General features: G+C 40.1%; 2 protein-coding genes across 2 annotated transcripts in view; one reads left to right on the plus strand and one right to left on the minus strand.

Moving 5' to 3' along the window:
• The window catches only part of LOC141003293 (Fc receptor-like protein 5), a 31,440-nt gene extending 16,288 nt beyond the window's left edge, over positions 1-15,152 (plus strand). The window contains exons 4-11 of the mRNA XM_073474618.1: positions 11,604-11,863; positions 12,018-12,293; positions 12,430-12,732; positions 13,276-13,542; positions 14,235-14,308; positions 14,431-14,481; positions 14,937-14,987; positions 15,132-15,152. Of these exons, the coding sequence (XP_073330719.1) occupies positions 11,604-11,863; positions 12,018-12,293; positions 12,430-12,732; positions 13,276-13,542; positions 14,235-14,308; positions 14,431-14,481; positions 14,937-14,987; positions 15,132-15,152 (1,303 nt within the window). The remainder of the gene's footprint in view (positions 1-11,603; positions 11,864-12,017; positions 12,294-12,429; positions 12,733-13,275; positions 13,543-14,234; positions 14,309-14,430; positions 14,482-14,936; positions 14,988-15,131) is intronic.
• An 831-nt stretch (positions 15,153-15,983) lies between these two features.
• On the minus strand, positions 15,984-26,553 carry LOC141003294 (Fc receptor-like protein 5). Its single transcript, XM_073474619.1, has 19 exons — positions 26,517-26,553; positions 26,313-26,348; positions 25,886-26,152; positions 24,283-24,555; positions 23,870-24,139; positions 23,499-23,771; positions 22,822-23,154; positions 21,967-22,233; positions 21,545-21,817; positions 21,087-21,389; positions 19,634-19,897; positions 19,150-19,389; positions 17,799-17,906; positions 17,680-17,695; positions 17,462-17,559; positions 17,240-17,290; positions 17,091-17,156; positions 16,487-16,546; positions 15,984-16,139 (listed from the first exon to the last, which is right to left on the minus strand). The coding sequence occupies exons 1-19, from the start codon at positions 26,551-26,553 to the stop codon at positions 16,132-16,134; spliced, it is 3,243 nt and encodes a 1,080-aa protein (XP_073330720.1). The 3' UTR covers positions 15,984-16,131.
• Between the last annotated feature and the right edge of the window lie 76 nt (positions 26,554-26,629).

Raw genomic sequence — 26,629 nt, forward strand, 5'->3', positions numbered from 1 at the left:
CGCGTTTTCATACACGTTCAGGCAGTGAAAAATGCGATCATTTGGGACGAAGGAAAACTAAAAATAATAAATAATAATAATAATCATTACAATTACAATAGGGACCTCGCAGGTTCCCTGCTCGGGCCCTAATTAAAGCTGCAAGCAGCGATGAACGGGCCCTCGCAGTCCACGCGGGTCGGGGCGTGCTGCTGTCGCGGCATGCTGCCGTCGTCACGTGCTGCTGTCGGGACATGCTGCTGTCATTACGTGCTGCTGTCGAGGCATCCTGCTATCGGGCTTTGTTCATGCAACAACTTCTGTTGAGGAATCAAAACTGAAGGCAGTGAAGCTGTCATTTCGTCATTTAGCAATAAAAGCGCCACCTATTGGTCGATTTGCACGAAATTTTGTAGAAATGCTCATCGTGCCATGGAACACAATTGCCAAAAGTTTTGTGTTAATCGGACTCTATTTCATCAAGATACACAAGAATGTCTGTTTGACCACAATGTGCAGGAAATTGTTGTTTTATATTTTGGGCGTTCTGTGGACTAGCACATTTCTTTTAATAACTTTTTGTCAGGAGGGTCCACAGATGCTGTGTGCAAAGTTTGGTGCAAATCGATGAAATTGCCTGGGAGGAGTTCGAAAAAGTAGGTTTGCAACATTTGGCGAATTTGCGAATGGAAATTCAGTGCAAACGTGGGCGTGGCCTACATCACACGGTTCGGCCGTATTCAGGGAACATATAGATATAATGTTTAACAATGTGCACCATATTATGTGGGAGTAATTAGCAAAAAACGTTTTTTCTTGATAATAGCGCCACCTGCTGGTGATTTTTGGTATGTGAGTAACAGGGGCCAGTGTATACCACCCCAATCAGTTTCATATCCATAAGTGTTATGGTGTGGGCACAGTGCCAATTATAAAATGAAACTGCCACCAGAGCGCCACCTAGTGTCAGATCGGTAACACCTTCGTCAGTTGTCCTCAGGAGGGCATTGGCAAAGACTGTAACAAGTTTCGTGTTAATCCGACCAACCGATGTCGAGATATAAAATACTTCAATTAAAAGAGCGCCACCTAGTGGTCATGGGCCAAGATTTTGCACAGAGCCTTAGGGGCTCATGGGGAAGTAGTATCCTGAGTTTCATGTCATTTGGACACACCAATGTGGAGATATGCAGCACTTCCTGTTGTGACCCGAATCCACAGGAAGTTGTTATTTAATAACTTGAGCTGTCTTTGGCGTATCAAAAATCTTTTAATAACTTTTTGTCAGGAGCATCCACAGATGCTGTGTGCAAAGTTTGGTGAAAATCGGTGAAATTGCCTGGGAGGAGTTCGAAAAAGTAGGTTTGCGACATTTCGCGCGCTAGCGAAAAAAAACGGTAGGCGAAAATGGGCGTGGCTTATATCAGGAGATTCAGCAAGATTCACTGAATGCGTGGATATAAGGTTTTTGAATGTGCGACAAAGTATGTGGGAGTTATTAGCCAAAACACACTTTCCTTGATTATAGCGCCACCTAGTGCTGAAAATTCACAATGACAACAGATTATAAAATTTTTCGCCAGGTCTGATCTATATTCCAAGTTTGATGAGTTTTGGGGTATGTTCAGGCAGTGAAAAATGCGATCATTGTGGCAGAAAAATAATAATAATTAAAGCTGCAAGCAGCGATGAACGGGCCCTCGCAGGCCACGCGGGTCGGGGCGTGCTGCCGTCGGGGCGTGCTCCTTACCCGGACCCATTGCCCCGTTATTGTGCGCGCATGTCTTAACTGATAGCCAAAAACGGTATTGTGTTGATAATAGCGCCACCTGCTGGTGATTTTTGGTGTGTGAGTTACAGATGCCAGTCTATACCACCCCAATCAGTTGCATATCCATAAGTGTTATGGTGTGGGCACAGTGCCAATTATAAAATGAAATTGCCACCAGAGCGCCACCTATTGTCAGATCGGTAACACCTTCGTCAGCTGTCCTCAGGAGGCCATTGGCAATCAGTGTACCAAGTTTTGTGTTAATCCGACCAACCAATGTCGAGATATAAAATACTTCAATTTAAATAGCGCCACCTAGTGGTCATGGGCCAAGATTTTGCACAGAGTCTTAGGGGCTCATGGGGAAGTACTGTCCTGAGTTTCACGTCATTTGGACAAACCAATGTGGAGATATGCAACACTTCCTCTTTTGACTGTAATCTACAGGAAGTTGTTATTTAATAACTTGAGTATTCTTTGGAATATCAAAATTCTTTTAATAACTTTTTGTCAGGAGGGTCCACAGGTGCTGTGTGCAAAGTTTGGTGCAAATCAGAGAAATTGTCTGGGAGGACTTCGAAAATGTAGGTTTGTGACATTTTGCGCATTTGCGAATGGAAATTTAGCGCAAACGTGAGCGTGGCCTACATCATATAATTCAGCTGAATTCAGGGAACACGTAGATATAAGGTTTAACAATGTCTGACAAATTATGTGGGAGTTATTGGTCAAAAACTGCTTTGTGTTGATAATAGCGCCACCTGTTGGTCATCTTTGGTGTGTGAGTTACAGGGGCCAGTCTTTACCACCCCTATGAATTTCATATCCATAAGTGTTATGGTGTGGGCACAGTACCAAATCTAAAAATAAACTGCCACCAGAGCGCCACCTAGTGTCAGATCAATAACACCTTCGTCAGCTGTCCTCAGAAGGGCAGTGGCAAGAATTGTACCAAGTTTTGTGTTAATCCGACCCACCAATGTCGAGATATAAAATACTTCAATTTAAAGAGCGCCACCTAGTGGTCGTCCACCACAATTTCGCACAGAGCCTTATGGGCTCATGGGAAAGTGGTATCCTCAGTTTCATGTCATTTCGACAAAGCAATGTGAAGATATGCAACACTTCCTGTTTTGACCCGATTTTATAGGAAGTTGTTATTTAATAACTTGAGTATTGTTTGGAATTCCAAAATTCTTTTAATAACTTTTTGTCATGAGGGTCCCCTGATGCTGTGTGCAAAGTTTCGTGCAAATCGGTGAAATTGCCTGGGAGGAGTTCGAAAAAGTAGGTTTGCGACATTTTGCGAGCTAGCATAAAAAACCGTAGGCGGAAATGGGCGTGGCCTATATCAAGAGATTCAGCCCGATTCACTGAACGCGTGGATATAAGGTTTTTGAATGTGCGACAAAGTATGTGGGAGTTATTAGCCAAAACGCACTTTCCTTGATTGTAGCGCCACCAAGTGGTGAAAAATCACAACGACAACAGATTATAAAATTTTTCGCCAAGCCTAATGTGTTTGCCAAATAAAATTGACTTTTCATTCACATTCAGGCAGTGAAAAATGCGATCATTTTGGACAAAGAAAAAAAACTAAAAATAAAAATAATAATAATAATAATAATCATTGCAATTACAATAGGGACCTCGCAGGTTCCCTGCTCGGGCCCTAATTAAAGCTGCAAGCAGCGATGAACGGGCCCTCGCAGTCCACGCGCGTCGGGGCGTGCTGCTGTCGGGCGTGCTGCTGTCGGGGCATGCTGCTGTCGTGACATGCTGCTGTCGGGGCTTCTACTTGCAACAACTTCCATTGAGGAAATGAAAGTGAAGGCAGTCAAGCTGTCATTTCGTCATTTAGCAATAAAAGCGCCACCTATTGGTGGATTTGCACCAAATTTGGCACAAACCTTCATGTGGGCATGGAAGACAAATCAAAAAAGTTTTGTGTTAATCGGACTGTATTTCATCAAGATATGCAAGACTATGTGGTTTACCACAACGTGCAGGAAATTGTTGTTTTATATTTTGGTCGTTCTTTAGGCTATCACAATTCTTTTAATAACTTTTTGTCAGGAGAGTCCACAGATGCTGTGTGCAAAGTTTGGTGCAAATTGGAAAAATTGCCTGGGAGGAGTTCGAAAAAGTAGGTTTGCGACATTTGGCGAATTTGCGAATGGAAATTCAGTGCGAACGTGGGCGTGGCCTACATCACACGGTTCGGCTGTATTCAGGGAACATATAGATATAATGTTTAACGATGTGCACCATATTATGTGGGAGTAATTAGCAAAAAACATTTTTTCTTGATAATAGCGCCACCTGCTGGTCATTTTTGGTGTGTGAGTTACAGGGGCCAGTCTATACCACCCCTATGAATTTCATATCCATAAGTGTTATGGTGTGGGCACAGTGCCAAATATAAAAAGAAACTGCCACCAGAGCGCCACCTAGTGTCAGATCGGTAACCCCTTTGTCAGCTGTCCTCAGGAGGGCATTGGCAATGAGTGTACCAAGTTTTGTGTTAATCCGACCAACCGATGTTGAGATATAAAATACTTCAATTTAAATAGCGCCACCTAGTGGTCATGGGCCAAGATTTTGCACAGAGCCTTAGGGGCTCATGGGGAAGTAGTGTCCTGAGTTTCACGTCATTCGGACACACCAATGTGGAGATATGCAACACTTCCTGTTGTGACCCGAATCCACAGGAAGTTGTTATTTAATAACTTGAGTGTTCTTTGGCGTATCAAAATTCTTTTAATAACTTTTTGTCAGAAGGGTCCACAGATGCTGTGGGCAAAGTTTGGTGCAAATCGGTGAAATTGCCTGGGAGGAGTTCGAAAAAGTAGGTTTTCGACATTTCGCGAGCTAGCGAAAAAAAACGGTAGGCGAAAATGGGCGTGGCCTATATCAGGAGATTCAGCACAATTCACTGAACGCGTGAATATAAGGTTTTTGAATGTGCGACAAAGTATGTGGGAGTTATTAGCCAAAACACACTTTCCTTGATTATAGCGCCGCCTAGTGGTGAAAGTTCACAACGACAACAGATTATAAAATTTTTCGCCAGGTGTGACATATATTCCAAGTTTGATAAGTTTTGGGGTATGTTCAGGCAGTGAAAAATGCGATCATTTTGGCAGGAAAAAAAAAAAAAAAAAAATAATCACTACAATTACAATAGGGACCTCGCAGGTTCCCTGCTCGGGCCCTAATTAAAGCTGCAAGCAGCGATGAACGGGCCCTCGCAGTCCACGCGCGTCGGGGCGTGCTGCTGTCGGGCGTGCTGCTGTCGGGGCGCGCTGCTGTCGGGGCATGCTGCTGTCGTGACATGCTGCTGTCGGGGCTTCTACTTGCAACAACTTCCATTGAGGAAATGAAAGTGAAGGCAGTCAAGCTGTCATTTCGTCATTTAGCAATAAAAGCGCCACCTATTGGTGGATATGCACCGAATTTGGCACAAACCCTCATGTGGTCATGGAAGACAAATCAAAAAAGTTTTGTGTTAATCGGACTGTATTTCATCAAGATATGCAAGACTGTGTGGTTTACCACAACGTGCAGGAAATTGTTGTTTTATATTTTGGTCGTTCTTTAGGCTATCACAATTCTTTTAATAACTTTTTGTCAGGAGAGTCCACAGATGCTGCGTGCAAAGTTTGGTGCAAATCGGAAAAATTGCCTGGGAGGAGTTCGAAAAAGTAGGTTTGCGACATTTGGCGAATTTGCGAATGGAAATTCAGTGCGAACGTAGGCGTGGCCTACATCACACGGTTCGGCTGTATTCAGGGAACATATAGATATAATGTTTAACGATGTGCACCATATTATGTGGGAGGAATTAGCAAAAAACGTTTTTTCTTGATAATAGCGCCACCTGCTGGTCATTTTTGGTGTGTGAGTTACAGGGGCCAGTCTATACCACCCCTATGAATTTCATATCCATAAGTGTTATGGTGTGGGCACAGTGCCAAATATAAAATGAAACTGCCACCAGAGCGCCACCTAGTGTCAGATCGGTAACCCTTTTGTCAGCTATCCTCAGGAGGGCAGTGGCAATGAGTGTACCAAGTTTTGTGTTAATCCCACCAACCGATGTGGAGATATAAAATACTTCATTTTAAATAGCGCCACCTAGTGGTCATGGGCCAAGATTTTGCACAGAGCCTTAGGGGCTCATGGGGAAGTAGTATCTTGAGTTTTACGTCATTCGGACACACCAATGTGGAGATGTGCAACACTTCCTGTTGTGACCCAAATCCACAGGAAGTTGTTATTTAATAACTTGAGTATTCTTTGGTGTATCAAAATTCTTTTAATAACTTTTTGTCAGACGTGTCCACAGATGCTGTGTGCAAAGTTTGGAGCAAATTGGTGAAATTGCCTGGGAGGAGTTCGAAAAAGTAGGTTTTCTACATTTCGCAAGCTAGCGAAAAAAAACGGTAGGCGGAAATGGGCGTGGCCTACATCAGAAGACTCAGCACAATTCACTGAACGTGTGGATATAAGGTTTTTGAATGTGCGACAAAGTATATGGGAGTTATTAGCCAAAACGCTCTTTCCTTGATTATAGCGCCACCTAGTGGTGAAAATTCACAATGACAACAGATTATAAAATTTTTCGCCAGGTCTGATCTATATTCCAAGTTTGGTGAGTTTTGGGGTATGTTCAGGCAGTGAAAAATGCGATCATTTGGGACAAAGAAAAACAAATAATAAAAAAAATAATCACGAGAAAAACAATAGGGACCTCGCAGGTTTCCCTGCTCGGGCCCTAATTAAAGCTGCAAGCAGCGATGAACGGGCCCTCGCAGTCCACGCGCGTCGGGGCGTGCTGCTGTCGGGACATGCTGCCGTCGGGGCATGCTGCTGTCGTGACATGCTGCTGTCGGGGCTTGTACTTGCAACAACTTCCATTGAGGAAATGAAAGTGAAGGCAGTGAAGCTGTCATTTCGTCATTTAGCAATAAAAGCGCCACCTATTGGTCGATTTGCATGAAATTTTGTAGAAATGCTCATCGTGCCATGGAACACAATTGCCAAAAGTTTTGTGTTGATCGGACTGTATTTCATCAAGATACACAAGAATGTCTGTTTGACCACAATGCGCAGAAAATTGTTGTTTATATTTTGGCCGTTCTGTGGACTAGCACATTTCTTTTAATAACTTTTTGTCAGGAGGGTCCACAGATGCTGCGTGCAAAGTTTGGTGCAAATTGGAAAAATTGCCTGGGAGGAGTTCGAAAAAGTAGGTTTGCCACATTTGGCGAATTTGCAAATGGAAATTCAGTGCGAACGTGGGCGTGGCCTACATCACACTGTTCGGCTGTATTCAGGGAACACGTAGATATAATGTTTAACAATGTGCACCATATTATGTGGGAGTAATTAGCAAAAAACGTTTTTTCTTGATAATAGCGCCACCTGCTGGTCATTTTTGGTGTGTGAGTTACAGGGGCCAGTCTATACCACCCCTATGAATTTCATATCCATAAGTGTTATGGTGTGGGCACAGTGCCAATTACAAAATGAAACTGCCACCAGAGCGCCACCTAGTGTCAGATCGGTAACCCCTTTGTCAGCTGTCCTCAGGAGGGCAATGGCAATGAGTGTACCAAGTTTTGTGTTCATCCGACCAACCAATGTTGAGATATAAAATACTTCAATTTAAATAGCGCCACCTAGTGGTCATCGGCCAATATTTCGCACAGAGCCTTAGGGGCTCATGGGGAAGTAGTATCCTGAGGTTCACGTCATTCGGACACACCAATGTGGAGATATGCAACACTTCCTGTTTTGACCCAAATCTACAGGAAGTTGTTCTTTAATAACTTGAGTATTGTTTGGAATATCAAAATTCTTTTAATAACTTTTTGTCAGGAGTGTCCACAGATGCTGTGTGCAAAGTTTCATGCACATTGGTGAAATTGCCCGGGAGGAGTTCGAAAAAGTAGGTTTGCGACATTTTGCGAGCTAGCGAAAAAAAACGGTAGGCGGAAATGGGCGTGGCCTATATCAGGAGATTCAGCAAGATTCACTGAACGCGTGGATATAAGGTTTTTGAACGTGCGACAAAGTATGTGGGAGTTATTAGCCAAAATGCACTTTCCTTGATTATAGCGCCACCTAGTGCTGAAAATTCACAATGACAACAGATTATAAAATTTTTCGCCAGGTCTGATCTATATTCCAAGTTTGATGAGTTTTGGGGTATGTTCAGGCAGTGAAAAATGCGATCATTTTGGCAGAAGAAAAAAAATAAAAATAATAATAATCAATACAATTACAATAGGGTCCTCGCAGTTTCACTGCTCGGGCCCTAATAATAATAAGAATCGATACGATTACAATAGGGACCTCGCAGGTTTCCTGCTCGGGCCCTAATTAAAGCTGCAAGCAGCGATGAACGGGCCCTCGCAGTCCACGCGGGTCGGGGCGTGCTGCTGTCGGGCGTGCTGCTGTCGGGGCATGCTGCTGTTGGGGCATGCTGCTGTCGTGACATGCTGCTGTCGGGGCTTCTACTTGCAACAACTTCCACTGAGGAAATGAAAGTGAAGGCAGTCAAGCTGTCATTTCGTCATTTAGCAATAAAAGCGCCACCTATTGGTGGATATGCACCGAATTTGGCACAAACCCTCATGTGGGCATGGAAGACAAATCAAAAAAGTTTTGTGTTAATCGGACTGTATTTCATCAAGACATGCAAGACTGTCTGTTTGACCACAAAGTGCAGGAAATTGTTGTTTTATATTTTGGCTGTTCTTTAGACTATCACATTTCTTTTAATAACTTTTTGTCAGGAGAGTCCACAGATGCTGTGTGCAAAGTTTGGTGCAAATTGGAAAAATTGCCTGGGAGGAGTTCGAAAAAGCAGGTTTGCGACATTTGGCGAATTTGCGAATGGAAATTCAGTGCGAACGTGGGCGTGGCCTACATCACACGGTTCGGCTGTAATCAGGGAATGTATAGATATAATGTTTAACAATGTGCACCATATTATGTGGGAGTAATTAGCAAAAAACGTTTTTTCTTGATAATAGCGCCACCTGCTGGTGATTTTTGGTGTGTGAGTTACAGATGCCAGTCTATACCACCCCAATCAGTTTCATATCCATAAGTGTTATGGTGTGGGCACAGTGCCAATTATAAAATGAAACTGCCACCAGAGCGCCACCTAGTGTCAGATCGGTAAGCCCTTTGTCAGTTCTCCTCAGGAGGCCATTGGCAATCAGTGTACCAAGTTTTGTGTTAATCCGACCAACCAATGTCGAGATATAAAATACTTCAATTTAAATAGCGCCACCTAGCGGTCATGGGCCAAGATTTTGCACAGAGCCTTAGAGGCTCATGGGGAAGTAGTATCCTGAGTGTGACGTCATTTGGACAAACCAATGTGGAGATATGCAACACTTCCTGTTTTGACCCGATTTTACAGGAAGTTGTTATTTAATAACTTGAGTAATCTATGGCATATCAATATTATTTTAATAACTTTTTGTCAGAAGGGTCCACAGATGCTGTGTGCAAAGTTTGGAGCAAATCGGTGAAATTGCCTGGGAGGAGTTCGAAAAAGTAGGTTTGCGACATTTCGCGAGCTAGCGAAAAAAAACGGTAGGCGGAAATGGGCGTGGCCTATATCAGGAGATTCAGCACAATTCACTGAACGCGTGGATGTAAGGTTTTTGAATGTGCGACAAAGTATGTGGACGTTATTAGCCAAAACACACTTGCCTTGATTGTAGCGCCACCTAGTGGTGAAAATTCAGAATGACAACAGATTATAAAATTTTTCGCCAGGTGTGACATATATTCCAAGTTTGATGCGTTTTGGGGTATGTTCAGGCAGTGAAAAATGCGATCATTTTGGCCTAAAAATAATAATAATAATAATAAGAATCACAAGAAAAACAATAGGGACCTCGCAGGTTCCCTGCTCGGGCCCTAATTAAAGCTGCAAGCAGCGATGAACGGGCCCTCGCAGTCCCCTCGGGTCGGGGCGTGCTGCCGTCGCGGCATGCTGCCGTCGTTACATGCTGCCGTTGTTACATGCTGCTGTCGTGACATGCTGCTGTCGGGGCTTGTACTTGCAACAACTTCCATTGAGGAAATGAAAGTGAAGGCAGTCAAGCTGTCATTTCGTCATTTAGCAATAAAAGCGCCACCTATTGGTCGATTTGCATGAAATTTTGTAGAAATGCTCATCGTGCCATGGAACACAATTGCCAAAAGTTTTGTGTTGATCGGACTGTATTTCATCAAGATACACAAGAATGTCTGTTTGACCACAATGCGCAGGAAATTGTTGTTTTATATTTTGGGCGTTCTGTGGACTAGCACATTTCTTTTAATAACTTTTTGTCAGGAGGGTCCAGAGATGCTGCGTGCAAAGTTTGGTGCAAATTGGAAAAATTGCCTGGGAGGAGTTCGAAAAAGTAGGTTTGCGACATTTGGCGAATTTGCAAATGGAAATTCAGTGCGAACGTGGGCGTGGCCTACATCACACTGTTCGGCTGTATTCAGGGAACACGTAGATATAATGTTTAACAATGTGCACCATATTATGTGGGAGTAATTAGCAAAAAACTTTTTTTCTTGATAATAGCGCCACCTGCTGGTGATTTTTGGTGTGTGAGTTACAGGGGCCAGTCTATACCACCCCTATGAAATTCATATCCATAAGTGTTATAGTGTGGGCACAGTGCCAATTATAAAATGAAACTGCCACCAGAGCGCCACCTAGTGTCAGATCAATAACCCCTTTGTCAGCTATGCTCAGGAGGGCATTGGCAATGAGTGTACCAAGTTTTGTGTTCATCCAACCAAGCGATGTTGAGATATAAAATACTTCAATTTAAATAGCGCCACCTAGTGGTCGTCGGCCAAAATTTCGCACAGAGCCTTTGGGGCTCATAAGCAAGTAGTATCCTGAGTTTCACGTCATTCGGACAAACCAATGTGGAGATATGCAACACTTCCTGTTTTGACCCGATTTTACAGGAAGTTGTTATTTAATAACTTGAGTGTTCTTTGGCGTATCAAAATTCTTTTAATAACTTTTTGTCAGAAGGGTCCACAGATGCTGTGTGCAAAGTTTGGTGAAAATCGGTGAAATTGCCTGGGAGGAGTTCGAAAAAGTAGGTTTGCGACATTTTACGAGCTAGCGGAAAAAAACGGTAGGCGGAAATGGGCGTGGCCTATATCAGGAGGTTCAGCAAGATTCACTGAACGCGTGGATATAAGGTTTTTGAATGTGCGACAAAGTATATGGGAGTTATTAGCCAAAACGCACTTTCCTTGATTGTAGCGCCACCTAGTGGTGAAGATTCACAACGACATCAGATTATCAAATTTTTCGCCAAGCCTAATGACTTTGGCAAAAAAAATCGCGTTTTCATACATGTTCAGGCAGTGAAAAATGCGATCATTTGGGACGAAGGAAAACTAAAAATAATAAATAATAATAATCAATACAAAAACAATAGGGACCTCGCAGGTTCCCTGCTCGGGCCCTAATAATAATAATAATAATAATAATAATCATTCGAAAAACAATAGGGACCTCGCAGGTTCCCTGCTCGGGCCCTAATAATCCTTACAGATACAATAGGACCTTGCACGAGATTCGTGCTCGGGCCCCAATAAAGAAATGCAGGAAAAGAGAGAGGGGTATGACATGCCAGAGAGGTTCTTCCCCAGGTTTAAACTGATGTGTATTCAGTGTTCAAAAACTTCAGTATTAATATTAATGCAAATGTAAATCTAACAATTCAAGTAATTCTTTCCTGTGTGGGCTGCACTACTTTATACATTTCCTTTTTTATGTCTTTGTTCTAAATCAAACAGCAAACAGACCAAAGGCTGAACTGAGGGCTGATGACAGAGACATTCCTGTAGGGGGCAGTGTGACCCTGACCTGCTCTGTGAACCAATCATCATCTGGTTGGAAATACTTCTGGTACAGAGGAGAGAAAACATCTGAACATCTGACCACTCAACTCTCAGCTGGACAAATCAATGTCTCAGAGGAAGGAGTCTACTGGTGCAGAGGAGGAAGAGGAGAGCCAGTTTACTACACAGAGTACAGTGATCCAATCACTATCAACAAAATTAGTGAGTTTGACATTTGTTTTGAAAACAGAACTAAAAGAATGTATGTTGTATTCATAATTATCCTTTGATAAAGCTGGAGATATTATTGGATTTGATGTAGATCCAACTCTTTGTCATTTTTGTTTCCTCACTGTGAATTCTTGAACATGAACAGTTCACAACAAGGCTGTTGTGACTCTGCAGCCAAACTGGTCTGAAATATACAGAGGAGAGACGATCACTCTCAGATGTGAGATCAAAGATGGAGGAGACACTGAGTGGGAGTATGAATGGAAAACAACCAGCTCAAAAAAACCTACAAATCAAAATGAACACAGAATAGGATTTGCTACTGAATCCCACAGTGGAGACTACAGGTGTAAGGGCAGAAAGGAAAGTGAAACATCTCCAACAGATTGGAGTGATCCCTTCAAACTGACAGTATCAGACAGTAAGTCACATCATAAAAGGCTGTTTTGGTTCATATATATATTAAATTGAAATCTTCCAGTTTGTATGTTGTTCAAGATGTATTTGATTTGTACATGTTTGCATACATTTTTTCTTTTTGAAAAATTATTTTCCAGAGGCACCCCGGCCTGTCCTCACTGGGTCTCCATCATGGCTGAGTGCTGGAGCCTCAGTAACTCTGAACTGCAGTGTTAAAGATCAATTTACAGGATGGAGGTTCTACTGGTATAAGACTGCTCCTAAACTATCAAAAAATGTCTACAGCGCTGAGCTGCTACCTGGCAGCACCAATGGAACTAAACACGACTCCTACATTGTTCATGGACAGACACACACAGCACGATATGTGTGTAAAGCTGGAAGAGGACGTCCAGTGTATAAAACTGATTACAGTACATCTAAGTTCGTCTGGTCTGGAGGTCAGTCTGTTTCATGTTATGTCATCAACTCTGTAATTAACATACAGTAACTTGGCGGTTGACTAATAATTGGCTGTGTACGTTCATACTGCTCATATGATCTTTACTGTCTCAGTAGCATCAAGTCAAACTTTCTCTTTTCCACCTTACTGGGTGATTTTACAGACTGGATGGGACAGAATTTACTTTTATCTTTTTTCCTTTTCTTTTGACTTTTATAGAGTACTTTTACTTTGGATACTGATTGCTTTTACTTACACAACAGGCAGGACATGTAGGTTCAAACCAGATTTGGTTAGTGGTCATGTAGGTGTTGAGACAGAGAAAACTGTCAAATTCAGGAAATGGAAAACCAAAGAAGTAAACCATATTTTAAGTTTCAAGATAAAAATCATAATTTCACCAAAACTGCAGCTTGTTTCAATGTTTGCACTAATCCTCAGCAAATAAATATTTGAATTGTGGAGTTTATAATAATATATAATAATATAATCTAAAGATCTCTGTGCTCTGTTTGACCTCTTATCACATGTTGTTTTTCAGATTTTCACTCATCAGCGTCTCTCACAGTGAGTCCTGACAGAGCTCAACACTTCACCTCTGACTCTGTCTCACTGAGCTGTGAGGGAAACTCTACTGAGTGGAGAGTGAGGAGGTTAGTTGAGGGCCACTTTGCGTCAGACTGCTCCCACTGGGGGACAATGAATGGATCAACATGCAAACTAAAGAGCTACTGGCAGAGTGATGCAGTGTACTGGTGTGAGTCTGGATCAGGGGAGTTCAGCAATGCAGTCAACATCACTATACATGGTATGATTTCACTACATTTGGTTTTTTTTAATATTAATGATCCCATTGTGTGTTGAGGAGTACAGGACACTGACACTTTAAGAGTGTTGTCCAATACTCTGCTTCATGATCTCTCAAGTAATAAAATGTTTTCAATAATAAAAATAGTTAAGTATTTAATTAAACTGTGATTTTAAACCCTTACTAGCAGTGCCAGCCTCATCTCATTATGATGAGGATTGGATGTTAGGTTTGTGTAGGTTTATGGGTGATCTGTACTTCAGTTTTAATGTCAGTGTGTGTAGGATTTAGTGGCCTCTCACAGTGAGGTTTCAAATTCAACCAACAGTTAATTTTTACTATTTCATTGAAACAGGGCCTGAAAGGTCTTCGTTTGCTGTACCGTTGGTTGTTGGGCTGGTTTGTGGACTCGTTCTTGTTATTCCTCTGCTCGTTTTGTTTCGCTACAGAGCGTCCAAGGGTGAGACCTTCTTCTTCTATCATTAAGATGTTTTTTAATTATTCAAATACACACACATACTCTGATCTCATGAGATAGAATAGCAGCGTAACAACCATCTAACAACAAATGTTTTTTTCACAGATTCATGTTGCGACAGGTAGGTGCATCACTCTCTCATCTCATTTTGAACATAACATCAGTACATTTTTATGTTCCTTTATAAATGTATTGCATTTGATATGTGTTGTAGACCAGTCCAGTCTGAGAGCGCCAACACAGATTGTGTGGACTATGAGAATGTTAATTACTCCAATCTTCTCCATGGTAAGCAGTTAAACTATTCAATATTTTTTTCACATATTATATTTTAAATAATCAAAAAAATCTGAGTTGATGTTCAGTTAGTATCATAAACTAACCTTGTGTTGATTTTTATTTCTCTGTAGGTGATGTTTGTCTCTATGAAACAATCAGAGGCCGTCAAGAAGCTGAACATGGTACAGTTTATGCTTTGAAAATTCTTTCAGCTTAAAATATTTTTACATTTCAAATGAATCAAATTATGTTTCATATTCTTTGATTGGTCTTAAAAACTGCTGAGAAGAGTGAGTACTTTATTTTATGTGGTGAGAATTATATGCAATAGTTGAGAACTCTTTGTAGGCCAGCAGTGTCTAAACAAAGTACAGGAAGTTGGTTTTCATGCATTCATCTGATTCTTCTGAAAGGGACTGATGATGAACCAGAAGACAGCGCTGTTTACATGAATGTACAGATGAGATCCGCTGCAGGTACAGTCAAGTACAACAGACTTTGTACAAAATAGAAATGTAATACCACCATAGATAGCATGGTTCAGAAATGGTCTGTCACTGTCACATTATATGAAATAACGGGTTAAAATGTCATATCCTTGAATGTTAGATTACCCTTTGCTTTGGTTTTCTTCTAGGTCAATAAAGAAATCTCCATCAACAAAACCGATGGAATGGATGACAACATGGTAAACTACATGTTTGTATTTAGAGCTTTTATGTTATCATTATGTGCACCTCTGCTGTTCAAATACCACACAGTATTTTGTGAAAGTTAATCTTATAGCAGGTCATTTAAAAGAAATATATCATATGGTTTGAATCTTCTACAGATTATCACATGTAATAATTGAGATGTTTTGTTGTTTAGGTTCAGTATTTCTTCTTTTGTTGTGTTTTGTTTATTTTTTTAAAAACTCTTATTTCAAAACTCAAAACTCTTTGCTATTGTTTGTTGTTCCAAAAAACAAATATTTTGCGCCTTGATACTCTTGACTTTAAAGTTGGCATCTTTTGTAGTTTTTGATTAAAGCGCCTTACATATTGACATCAATTAATGTATTATACATGAAAAACACATTCTGTTACACATACAAGTTGTCTTCTGTCATTCTGAAAATGGTTTGATATTTTCTGTATTTTAGTTTCACCTGGATGGATTTTACTTTTTATTTTGTGTTTTTAAAAGTTTGGTGACCATTTTAAGCATCAATAAAGTTGCTGTCAGCAGAGTCTAACAATTTCTTTCATTAAAAAAAAACTTTTTGGATAAAAACACTTTTTTATTATTGTAAACAAATGTATATTTGTGACAGCATATCACTTTAGGTGTTGACATTTTCAAGAGATTCCTCAACTAATCACCCAAACCACCCAACCAAACTCCATTACTGATGTAATAATACACTTACATAGTTACAAGCCATCTAACCTGCAAAATTACATTAACATTGACATTTACATTTAAGGCATTTAGCAGACGCTTTTGTCCAAAGCAACTTACAATAAGTACATTTGTCACAAGAAAGAAACCACAACATATCACTGTCGATAAAGCAAGAATGAATTATTACATTATTGCAACAAAATAAAAAAAGTATATACAAAATGAGTATAAACACTAAAGCAAATTCAGCAGAAATCAGGAGAAAATTAAATCCAACATAACAGTTGAATATCTTTCATATAATCTGCTGTCAAATTGCTCACAATATTGTTCATCTGATGTTTGGATGGCAGCAGCTGAATAAGTCCGATAAACACTGTTCAAACATGAATGTTTATCATGTTGTTGTCCACATGTCTCTTATTTTGCTGATGATGCACTTCTCTTTATGAACCTGGAACAAAATCACAATATATACAATTGAAACACATGTACTTTTTACATGAACTACAGGGATTACATAACATTTTCCTCAAATAGTTTTTGTCCCTCCATACTGATCTACATATATATATATATATATATATATATATATATATATATATATATATATATATATATGTATGTATGTATATATATGTGTGTATGTATGTATATATATATATATATACACACACATATATATATTATATATATACATATCTGGTGTATTTAATAATGTTGATATCATACAATTCTAATAAAAAAACTATTCAAATGCAAATTATCTTGAAGCTGAATATACAGTGTTAATATTTGTACCTGTTGAATCTGGATTTACGTTACTGTAGTCAGAGCTCTCTGCTGAATCATCACGTATTCCTGTTAAAACAATATGAAAAAATAAATAAAATTAACACACAAAGTGTGTGGATACCAATGTGGGGCTGTATTTCATGGTTCGGTTCCAGCTAAGGTAAATCTTAATGTTATTTTAAACAATAGCCTGATTCCAACTTTTTTTGGTAAAAGTTTGGGGAAGGCCCTTTCTTGTTTCAAATGGCCTGCCACATAAAGAACGGAAATTTGAAGAAGTCATTTTCCAAGTTTTGTGTGGAGGAACTTGAAAGACTGGCCTGCACAGAGTGACCTCAGCCCCATCCAACACCTCTAAGATGACATCAACTGTGAACCATGCCTTATTAACCAACATCAGTGGATAACCTCACTGATGCTCTTTGGCTGAATGGGAGCAAAATCCCTTCAGTCAGGTTCCCAAATTCTGCGGTTTTGAAATTAGATGTATGAGTGCGATTATTCAGCCATCCACATACTTTTGTGCCATGCAAAATATGTACATTTGGACTGCTGTTTAAATTAACAATCTATAATTTTATTTTTCATATTTCACATTTTGTGTACTCACCCCTCTTTCCAAGACCTTTGAGCTGAATCTGAGATGTGACATTTCTGTATTCATCTGAACGTTCACCTGAAATTAAAATGTTTTTAACGACTTAAATAGCAATCACTCCATTAAAATCAGTATCATTTTGGGCTAAGTTTATACAGTACCACTTCCAGTGTTTCCTGAGTCACTGATTGTTTCATAGACGCAAACATCACCTTTAAATCAATAAAAATCAAGACAATGTAAAATTAGTCACGTCTGCATCATAGCATGGTTCTTTGGTGAAGCGTTTGGTTCGACAATGTTGAATCTGCAGTACTAGATATGAATTAAGAAGAGCATTACAAACAGCTGTGAAAGCTTTCATGATTAGATGGAAGACTGACCATGGAGAAGAGAGGAGTATACTTGCTGTTCATTTTTATCTTGGTTGACAGTTTGAGCTGTAGCAGAGCTCTGATTGGTTCCCTGACACTGGATGAGCCTGAAGCATGTAGTATTACAAAAATAAACAAAAGAAGTAATATGCAGAAATGTAGAGAAAAAGTAAAAAGTAATTAAATCATCTTATGTATAAGATGAGACAAGAGTGTATTGTACCAACCTGTGACAACATGTATCTGTGAAAAAGAAAGTAATTATTACGCTATATGATGTAATTTTGCAAACTGAACCACTGCTTCGTGTCATGACATCAGAATTTTGAATAAGAAAGCATCACACCTTTTGACTTTCTGTACCAACACAGTAGTAACAGTGGCAGGAGAACAATTAGTAAGATGCCAACAACCAGCCCAACGATCAATGGCACAGGAAATGCAGAGTCGGAAGCTGCAATGATAAAGAATAGGTATCAATTCAAACCTGTTACAATTTCTGTAAAAATTATGCAAAATTATCCTAAAACGCCAATCCCAGTCTCACCCAAAGTAAATTCAAAGCTATCGTTGAACCATTTGGAATACATGCATGGTTTTGGGCTCTTTTGAAAGGTTACAATTAGAAGCTCTTTGGGTGCTTCTGGTATTCATCTATAGTAATAATCAACACACAGAAATATTTATTATTTTTTCATGCCTGAATTTTTTTTAGACAAAGATAAGCCTGCAGATGAACTACCCCTTTAACTACCCCTATTAGCAGGAAAACACAATGTGTTCCCACCATGTAGTCTTACATGGTCCGAGATCAAATTCGATTGTGCATATAAAATAGTCAAAAACAAGTGCTTCGGTGGAAAACCAGACTATACAAAGAGCAAACTTGCATACAATAATAAGTTAAGGCCTTAGAAACCACATGGCTAAACATCAGTCATCCGGTGACTGGTGTGTAAGTGGCTCAGGAGAGGGGGGGGCAACGGAGAGTGGGTCTGCTTTCTATGCAATCACTCATTGGCTGTTGTAGGCTCCAGGGAGGGCATATAAGCTCCTATCTGACCAAATCAGGTGTCAATCATGGTCAGAGGTCGGCAGCCATCTCAGTATTAGTCGTATCGCTGAAGAGTGTAATGGAAAGAGTTTTGGACATATACAGTAGGGCATAAAAAAGTATATGTGATGTTAGTTTGTTGCTGTTTCATCGCTATTGTATTGCTTGATGGTTTGCTGATTGTACCTGCCTGATGTGGTTGTATCTTTTAAATACTTTGCATGAATCGAATAACAAGTATCTAAGCTTTCTGATATATGTTATGAGTACCCATTTGAACTGCGGAGCTGTTTACATGTTTGCATTGTCCTGCAAATGAGCTGGACCATCGGAATGTTTATGTTATCCGTAAAAGGAGTACACAAGAGGGAACCCCAATCAAGGGTTTAGTGGTCAGCATGACCAAAAGCAGATTGATGATGTGGAAAAAACACATCAAAGAACAGAAAACATCATCAGCATTAACATCCTTTTCTAATTGTGTGACTTGTGTGCTTTTTTCTGATTAATTCTAGTAATGCCCCTTTAAAAGCATCATATTCTTGGGGGCAAACCATTGTAAAGCATAAGCAATTAACCTTTTGATCACTATATTTCAGAATTTTGCTGATAATGATGATTCATTTACTTCAATCATACTCACATTTTACTGACATCCAACTCTCTGGTGACACATCACCTGAATATTCACATTTGTAGAAGCCTTCGTCTGACTCTGAGACTCCAGAGATTTTCAGCTCCGCGCTGAAGTCGTTTTGGATGAGTTTGTTATTTTTATAGAAAGTGACATTGGAGACTAATTCTTCTGTTTCCAAGTTGCAGCCAAGAGTAACAGAGTCTCCCTTAGTCACAGGATGGACCGGGCTCACCAGGATAATATTAACTGTAAAACAGTTAAATAATATGATCAATAAGGAAGACCTGACTTTCAGATTGTATATTTACAAATTATTTGTATCAAAAGCCAAAATTAGTTTGGTTAATGCTAGTTATTGAAATTTCTCATGTTATAGATGGGCAAGCGCACTTCTTGGTATGTCAAATGAATATCTATTCATTACAATTATAAAACAAGGTATATCACAAACTGTTCAAAATATGGAAGAGGAAATGTAAGGAAAACCTACATCCTGTTGTGATGTTGACTGCGTTGCTGAACTCTCCTGATTCAGACTCACACCAGTACACTGCATCACTGTACCATCCTTCTATGTTGCATGTAGATCCATTCATTGTCCCCCAGTAGGAGCAGTCTGACAGGTATCTGATCTGAGTTGACGACCTCACTCTCCACTCAGTAGAGTTTCCCTCACAGCTCAGTGAGACAGAGTCAGAGGTGAAGTGTTGAGCTCTGTCAGGACTCACTGTGAGAGACGCTGATGAGTGAAAATCTGAAAAAACAACATTAAGAAAGAGTAAAACAATAAATACAGATACTATAAGATTATAAAGACAACAATCCAGCAAATTCTTTAATCTTACTGTGTTTACATTATTTCAAACCATTGAGCAATAAAAATGCTAGGAAAAAAACTGCAGTGCTTTGGAAAAACTGCTGCAGGAGTTAACTGTGTTGCCTGATTTTTTTTCCATCCCTTTGTCCATCTGTGCGACTGTCGAGATTATAGTCTCCTTTAAAGCAATATCATGTAACTTTCTTACTTTAAAATAACAACTTCAAAATCATTTTGATGGTACAGTGTGTTATTATAGGGTGAATGGTGTCTCAGCCACTTCGCCCCCCTATCACTTGTTTCTGCACTATGTAACTTCAGTGAAAGGGCCGGATCACAGCATTACAGACATGTTGACTTCAACATGCAAGTTTTCAACACATTACATTGTTATGACGTAATGAATTCTGTTTGTAGTTAGCACCTACTTTATGTCTGACAAATTGTTGCAGACCTGGGATCTGTATTTACAACTCTGGTGCTGCACTCAGCAACTGTGGGGGTCGGCAAATCGCACAAAATGACAATTTTCAGAATAAAAAAGTTGTGTGTTAAATTAGTAGGTAATTACTTCAAATTAGAGCCCGACTGATAGTGAATTTTTTGGTGCCCATGCTGATACCGATATTAGGGAGTGAAAAAATTCCAATATCAATGTATATTGGCCTATATGTTTTTATTCACATAACATATACATGAACACATTTTTTTATGATTACTCAAATATCAAATACTTGTGACAAAGATGTGTACGTAATGTGGTTCAGATTTCTACAGTTAAATGATAAACTTTATTGTCCAAGTGCACTGAAACAATAGACTTGACTGGGAATTAATTCATTATACATTACCCCACGCATCTTTTGCTGCATTGTTTCCATCAAAAACAGTTTTCATATTGGCCAAATTATACACTGATATAAATATATCTGTGATAGGCCAATATTTGCTAAATGGTAATAAATAAAAATCTGTGGTGTTGTTAAGGTGCAGATATTTTGAATCTAGCCCATATGGGTATTAGTTTTCAAGACACATTGGTAACAAACCAACATTTGACTGACAATGAACAAAAAACACAAAATCTGCTTTTTGAGAAAAGGTAGGAAGAAACAAACAGACTGACCTCCAGACCAGACAAACTTAGGTTCACTGTAATGAGTGTACACCACTAGATCTCCTCTTCCACCTCTGCAGGAATATGCTGCTGAGTGTGTCTGTCCATGAACAATGTAGGAATCCTGTTCAGTCCCACCGCTGCTGCCAGGTAGCAGCTCATAGGTGTAGTTGTCATCTGATGGATCAGGAACAGCCTCATACCAGTAGAACCTCCATCCTGCAGATGGATGTTCAACCTCACACTTCAGAGTTACTGAGGCTCCAGCACTCAGCCATGATGGAGACACAGTGAGAACAGGCTCAGGTTTATCTGTTGGAGAATGATTTTCTCAGAACGAAAATATGTTTTGATGTATAGCCTAGACTTGGTGGTGGATTACTTGCACTGCTGAGTGATACAGATTTAACACAACAACCTGGAGGTTTTTATGAATTTATAGTGTGAATAAAATTGAATCTACTTACGAGATACTGTTAATTTTAAGGAATTACTCCACCCTGTTGAATTCTGTTGGGCTCCTTTCATTCTGCCTTTACACCAGTAGTCTTCACTGTCGGATGGAGAAGCAGAAGTAATCCAGTATTCATTTACATTTGGAGGTTGGTGTGAGCTGGTTGTTGTCCATTCATACTCCCACTCAGTGCCTCCTCCCTGGATCTCACATCTGAGAGTGATCGTCTCTCCTGAGTATATCTCAGACCAGTTGGGTTGCAGAGTCACAACAGCCTTGTTTGTAACTGATTGTGTTCACCAACATGGACACAAAAATTTAAAGTAAAAAGTGAAACATATTATATGAATGGTTATTGCCATGATCCATAATCAGCAATCATTACCACAGATTCAATTTTCTTACAAAAATGTGTAATATTTTAATGCCACTCACCATTTTTGCTGATAGTGATTGGATCACTGTACTCTGTGTAGTAAACTGGCTCTCCTCTTCCTCCTCTGCACCAGTAGACTCCTTCCTCTGAGACTCTGATTTGTCCAGCTGAGAGTTGAGTGGTCAGAGGTTCAGAGGTTTTTTTGCCTCTGTACCAGAAGTATTTCCAACCAGATGATGATGGATTCACAGAGCAGGTCAGGGTCACACTGCCCCCTACTGAAAAGGCTCTGTTGTCAGCACTTAGGTTAGCCTTTGGTCTGTGTGCTGTTCAGTACAAAGATATAAAAAGAACTGAACATACTGCGACTCAGGAAAACACATGCAAATATACAAAATGCAAGCAAATTGAGAAAATAGTCACGCAAACACGCTGTAAGTAGCCCAAACAACAGGGTTGGGTAGGCTTCCAGTTTTGCCAGTCCAATCTGGTGTACAAGCATTTGTCGTGGTGTTTGTTTAGGTGTAATGTAATGTGTGTAAAGAGTTGGTGCCGAGCCCCCGGGAAGAGCATCAGGCTTTGAAGCCAGTTTTCATAGTGGCCAAACTGTGCAATTACAACGTCACGTGATGCACTGGGACCCATAAAAACATTTCCCAAAAGCTAACATTGTGAAAGAAGCAGCTGTGCAATGGTGGATAGATTTTTTTGGAGCATCACAACTCCTGCGAAATGACTTGTTCGACTATCAGAATTTGGGCCGTCCAGTGCAGTAAGATTTCGAAAGCCTAGAAGAGTTGGGTGCTAAAGTAGAAGTTAGCCGGTTTGGTCGTTGGAGTCTAGAGAAATCTCAAAGTCATAGAAAGTGACATGTATGTGTGAAATACATGAAGTGCACGGACAGGTCAACTTACCTGAAACTGTCAATGTGATGACATCACTCCACTCTGTTGAGGAATACAAGTCCTGTCTCAGTTTACCCATACACCTGTAGTTTCCACTGTTGGACACAGTCGCACTTCTAATCCTGTATTCATCGTCTGTTGGGACTGTGTCTGAGTTGGGACTGCTCCATTCATACTCCCACTCAGTGTTTTTATACTCCAGCCCATAGTCAAAAAACTCCATTCTAAAATACTCCCACTCAGAGTATCTAAGTCGATGTATGTCACATCTAACAGTGATTGTCTCACCACTGAATATAAGAGGCCAGTTGGGTTGCAGAGACACGACAGCCTTGTCGGAAACTGTAAACAGAAAATAAACAGATAAAACTTTAGAGCATTAAGTCTGCATGCTGTATTAGTCCAAACTAAAGCACTAACGATTCGTGTCCACACAGGAGTTTCTGGACGCAAGGGCACACAATGCTTCCCAGCTTTGACCAACACATGCTACACCCTCCCACAACCATGACAATTTTACTGGCCTTGCCTGATTGGACTATGGCCAACTCTTAGGCTGTCTGAAATCATCTAGAAACTTTGTCTTATTTTACCCAAAATGTTTCACTGTTTTCAACTGCTTACATAGACAACAAACGGGAAGCGTAAAAACATCAGATCCTGTGGACACGTACAGTAACACTCACCTCTTTTCTCAATGGTGACTGCGTCGCTGTCCTCTGTGAAGAAAACTGGGTTTCCTCTCCCACCTTTGCAGCTGTAGATCCCTCCTTGTGAGATACTGATATCTGTGTTTGGTTCACCATCTCTTATCATCTGACTTTCTGAAAAAACCGAGGCACGTCTGAACCAGTAGTATTTCCACTCAGCGGGCTCTTCCAAAGAGCAGATCATTGTTTCGTCGCCATCAGCTGGTATGGTTTGCCTGTTGGCTGTAACTGTCGGCCTGGGTTTATTAGCTGTTAATTTTTGTGAAGAAAAGTAATGTTTTTATAGATTGGCATATGGAATAACACAAAAACGTGACACATTATAAATGAAAGACAGATTGACTTACATGATACTTTCAGTGGGAGGGCAACACTCCACTCTGTAGAGGAGTACAGGTCCTTCCTACCCTTACACCAGTAGTGTCCGCTGTGGGAAACAGAAGCATGGCTAATCCTGTATTCACTGTGTGTTGGAGGTGTGTTTGGGCTGGTTGTTCTCCACTCATACTCCCACTCAGTGTCTCCTCCTCCCTCGATCTGACATATGACAGCAAAAGTCTCACCGCTGAATATCTGAGTCCAGTTGTGTTGAAGCGTCACAAAGATCCCGTTGGGCACTGTTCACACCACAGTTAACATTCAAATAGAAATCAGAAGAATCAACAGAGAAAACTTGATACTTTTCAGTAGTCAATGCTGTTAGACATATAATGAATGCATGTCGTTCTAAAAAAAAAAAATAGAAAGGTGCTCAACTTACAAGTTATCTCAATGCGAAACACATCACTTTGCTCTGTAAAGAAAACTGGGTTTCCTCGTCTTCCCTGGCACCAGTAGATGCCTTCTTGTGTGATACTGATGATTTCCATTCCATTCCCATCTGCTATGACCATATCTTCATCAGAGTCTGAGGTACGTCTGAACCATTCGTAATTCCAGCCAGTAGAGCCTTCCACAGAACAGGTCAGAGTCACAGTGCCCCCTACTGGTATAGCTGTCCTATCAGCTCTCAGAGTTGCCCTGGGTCTGTGTGCTAGATATAGATATATACAGAATATATATTTTCAAATATCTTTCTGAAGTACATTTCTTAAAATTACTTTCCATCTAACTATAAAGCAAGGAATCTCTGTTCATCTGTGTGTTGTTTAGATCGTATCTTTAGAACTGTTTGTCCGAACTACATTAAACTTGGCAGGTTTGTTGCTGAGGACCCAAGGAAATGCATCGCCAAATTTGGTGCAATTTGGACAAGTGATGTGTTTAATATAAATACATTCTGAATAAACCTCAAACACCGCTTTGTGCACCAGCGGGAGCGCTGAATCGCTGATCTCATGGGGAAGCAGACTTAAACAAAATGGAGATTAGCGTGGTGCAACAACTTGCTTCAGTAATGCGATGCAGTGAGAAAAAAAGACAAAAGTAGGAAGTTAAACCGTTCTGGAAGAGTGGGAAGATGCGGTCAGCACAGGATTTCTTTTCTTCAGCGAGAGCTGGAGGTGAGATTTTAAGTTTCTGTCATCAGTAGTATGCTAGCTAACGTTAGCCTCAATGATTACCATTGCTCAGCGGGATGCCTCTCTCATTGGATGTTGTTGTTCCGGCTCGGAGACTACGGATGTAATCAACCAGATTCTAAATTACAAATTTCAAACATGTGTAACAGTTGAAATTGTGATATGTACCTTTAAGACCTACTGGGTTGCTTACTTACGAGGGGAGCAACGTCAACAGACAACATCTTGTTTTTCCTTGAATTAGATTTTCTTTTATCTTTTGCTTCTGAACTCAACAGTAACGTTAGGGTTACTTGTTGCTACGGTTTTGTTCATGTATGATAGAATAGTAGCTTAACCAAGATACGCAGACCCAAACTGTTACACATGTTTGATGTTATCAGAGCTGTCCTTAAGACTGGATCTGTAAACCTCTCAGAAAACTATGTTTTGAATGGGCACTGCACTAGCACACATATAGGATGACTTACAGAACTGAATCCTGTGAGGTATTACACAGCCAACTGGAGTCTACTATAACTAAGTCCTTTCTTTGCAACATACACTTTGTGCATTTTATGCGCCTTTTGCTACTTGACAGTGAACTTAAACCGTCTGTGTTCACTCTTAAGCTGTTGTGCCTTCCTGTTGCCACAAAACACTCAGCTAAAAGCTATGTCGTAACTGTATGGAAACAGGAAGCACTTTACTCTGTGGCTGGAAGATGCAGACAATTCTTGCTCAATTTTATTTTTAGTTTCTATTATATGTTAATAGAAACAACATTTTACTGTTACTGTAACATTTTACTGTTACTGTTCAAATAAATGATCAAGTATTATTCAAATAAATTTGATATCTTACCTGATACAGATAGAGTGACATTATTGGTCCGTTTTTTCAAATCTGTTGAGCTTTTGTGACGACCAATGCACTGATAATCACCACTCAAGTCAGGCGTCAGTTTAAGTGAGTGCCAGTTGTTTGTATTGAAGGAGACAATCTGTTGACCGTTCCTGTTGAATCTGTACTGCCAGTCAGTGTCAGTTCCTTCCCCCATGTCACATACGAAGGTGACAAACTCTCCATTAAATAAAGAAGATGAGTTGGGCGCAAAGGTCAGCTCAGCATCTAGAAACCAACATGCATACACATGCATGACACACTCTTCAGCCCTATAGTTTGTGTTGGTACTTGAAAAGAGATTATAAATATATCCATAATAACAAAGTTGGTGGAAATTCATCTTGAATGACTAAACACAAAGACAGAAAGAAAACTGGTCACTCACCTTGAGTGTGTCCACAGTAGAGGAGTGTATTCAGCACTATAATAAAGAAGAAAACTCATCAGATGAAAAAAAAACAAAGGTATTAAAAATAAACACTTTCACTAGTGATGGCTATGGTTGAAAAAATATCTCATACTGTGCTCTTCTCACAAAATGTTCCTAAATCTGTACCATTCAAACAAACAAAGTCACCGATGTACTCACAGAATAATGGCAGCACACAGAATAAAGTGTGCCTCATCCTCACATCCAGCACCGACACACTTTTACTCTACTGTATGATCAGGAAAATCGAGTCTTCAACAGGAACAGAAACA

Source organism: Pagrus major, chromosome 10 (genome assembly GCF_040436345.1).
Source record: "Pagrus major chromosome 10, Pma_NU_1.0".
In the NCBI taxonomy this organism is placed as follows: Eukaryota; Metazoa; Chordata; class Actinopteri; order Spariformes; family Sparidae; genus Pagrus; species Pagrus major.

Coding starts and splice junctions, on each gene's coding strand:
- LOC141003294 (XM_073474619.1), bottom strand. CDS start 26,553: ATGAGGCACACTTTATTCTGTGTGCTGCCATTATTCT. Junction 24,556..25,885: donor TGTCACTCTATCTGTATCAG/GTAAGATATCAA, acceptor ATCTATATCTAG/CACACAGACCCAGGGCAACT. Junction 16,547..17,090: donor CAAAGGTCTTGGAAAGAGGG/GTGAGTACACAA, acceptor TTGTTTTAACAG/GAATACGTGATGATTCAGCA.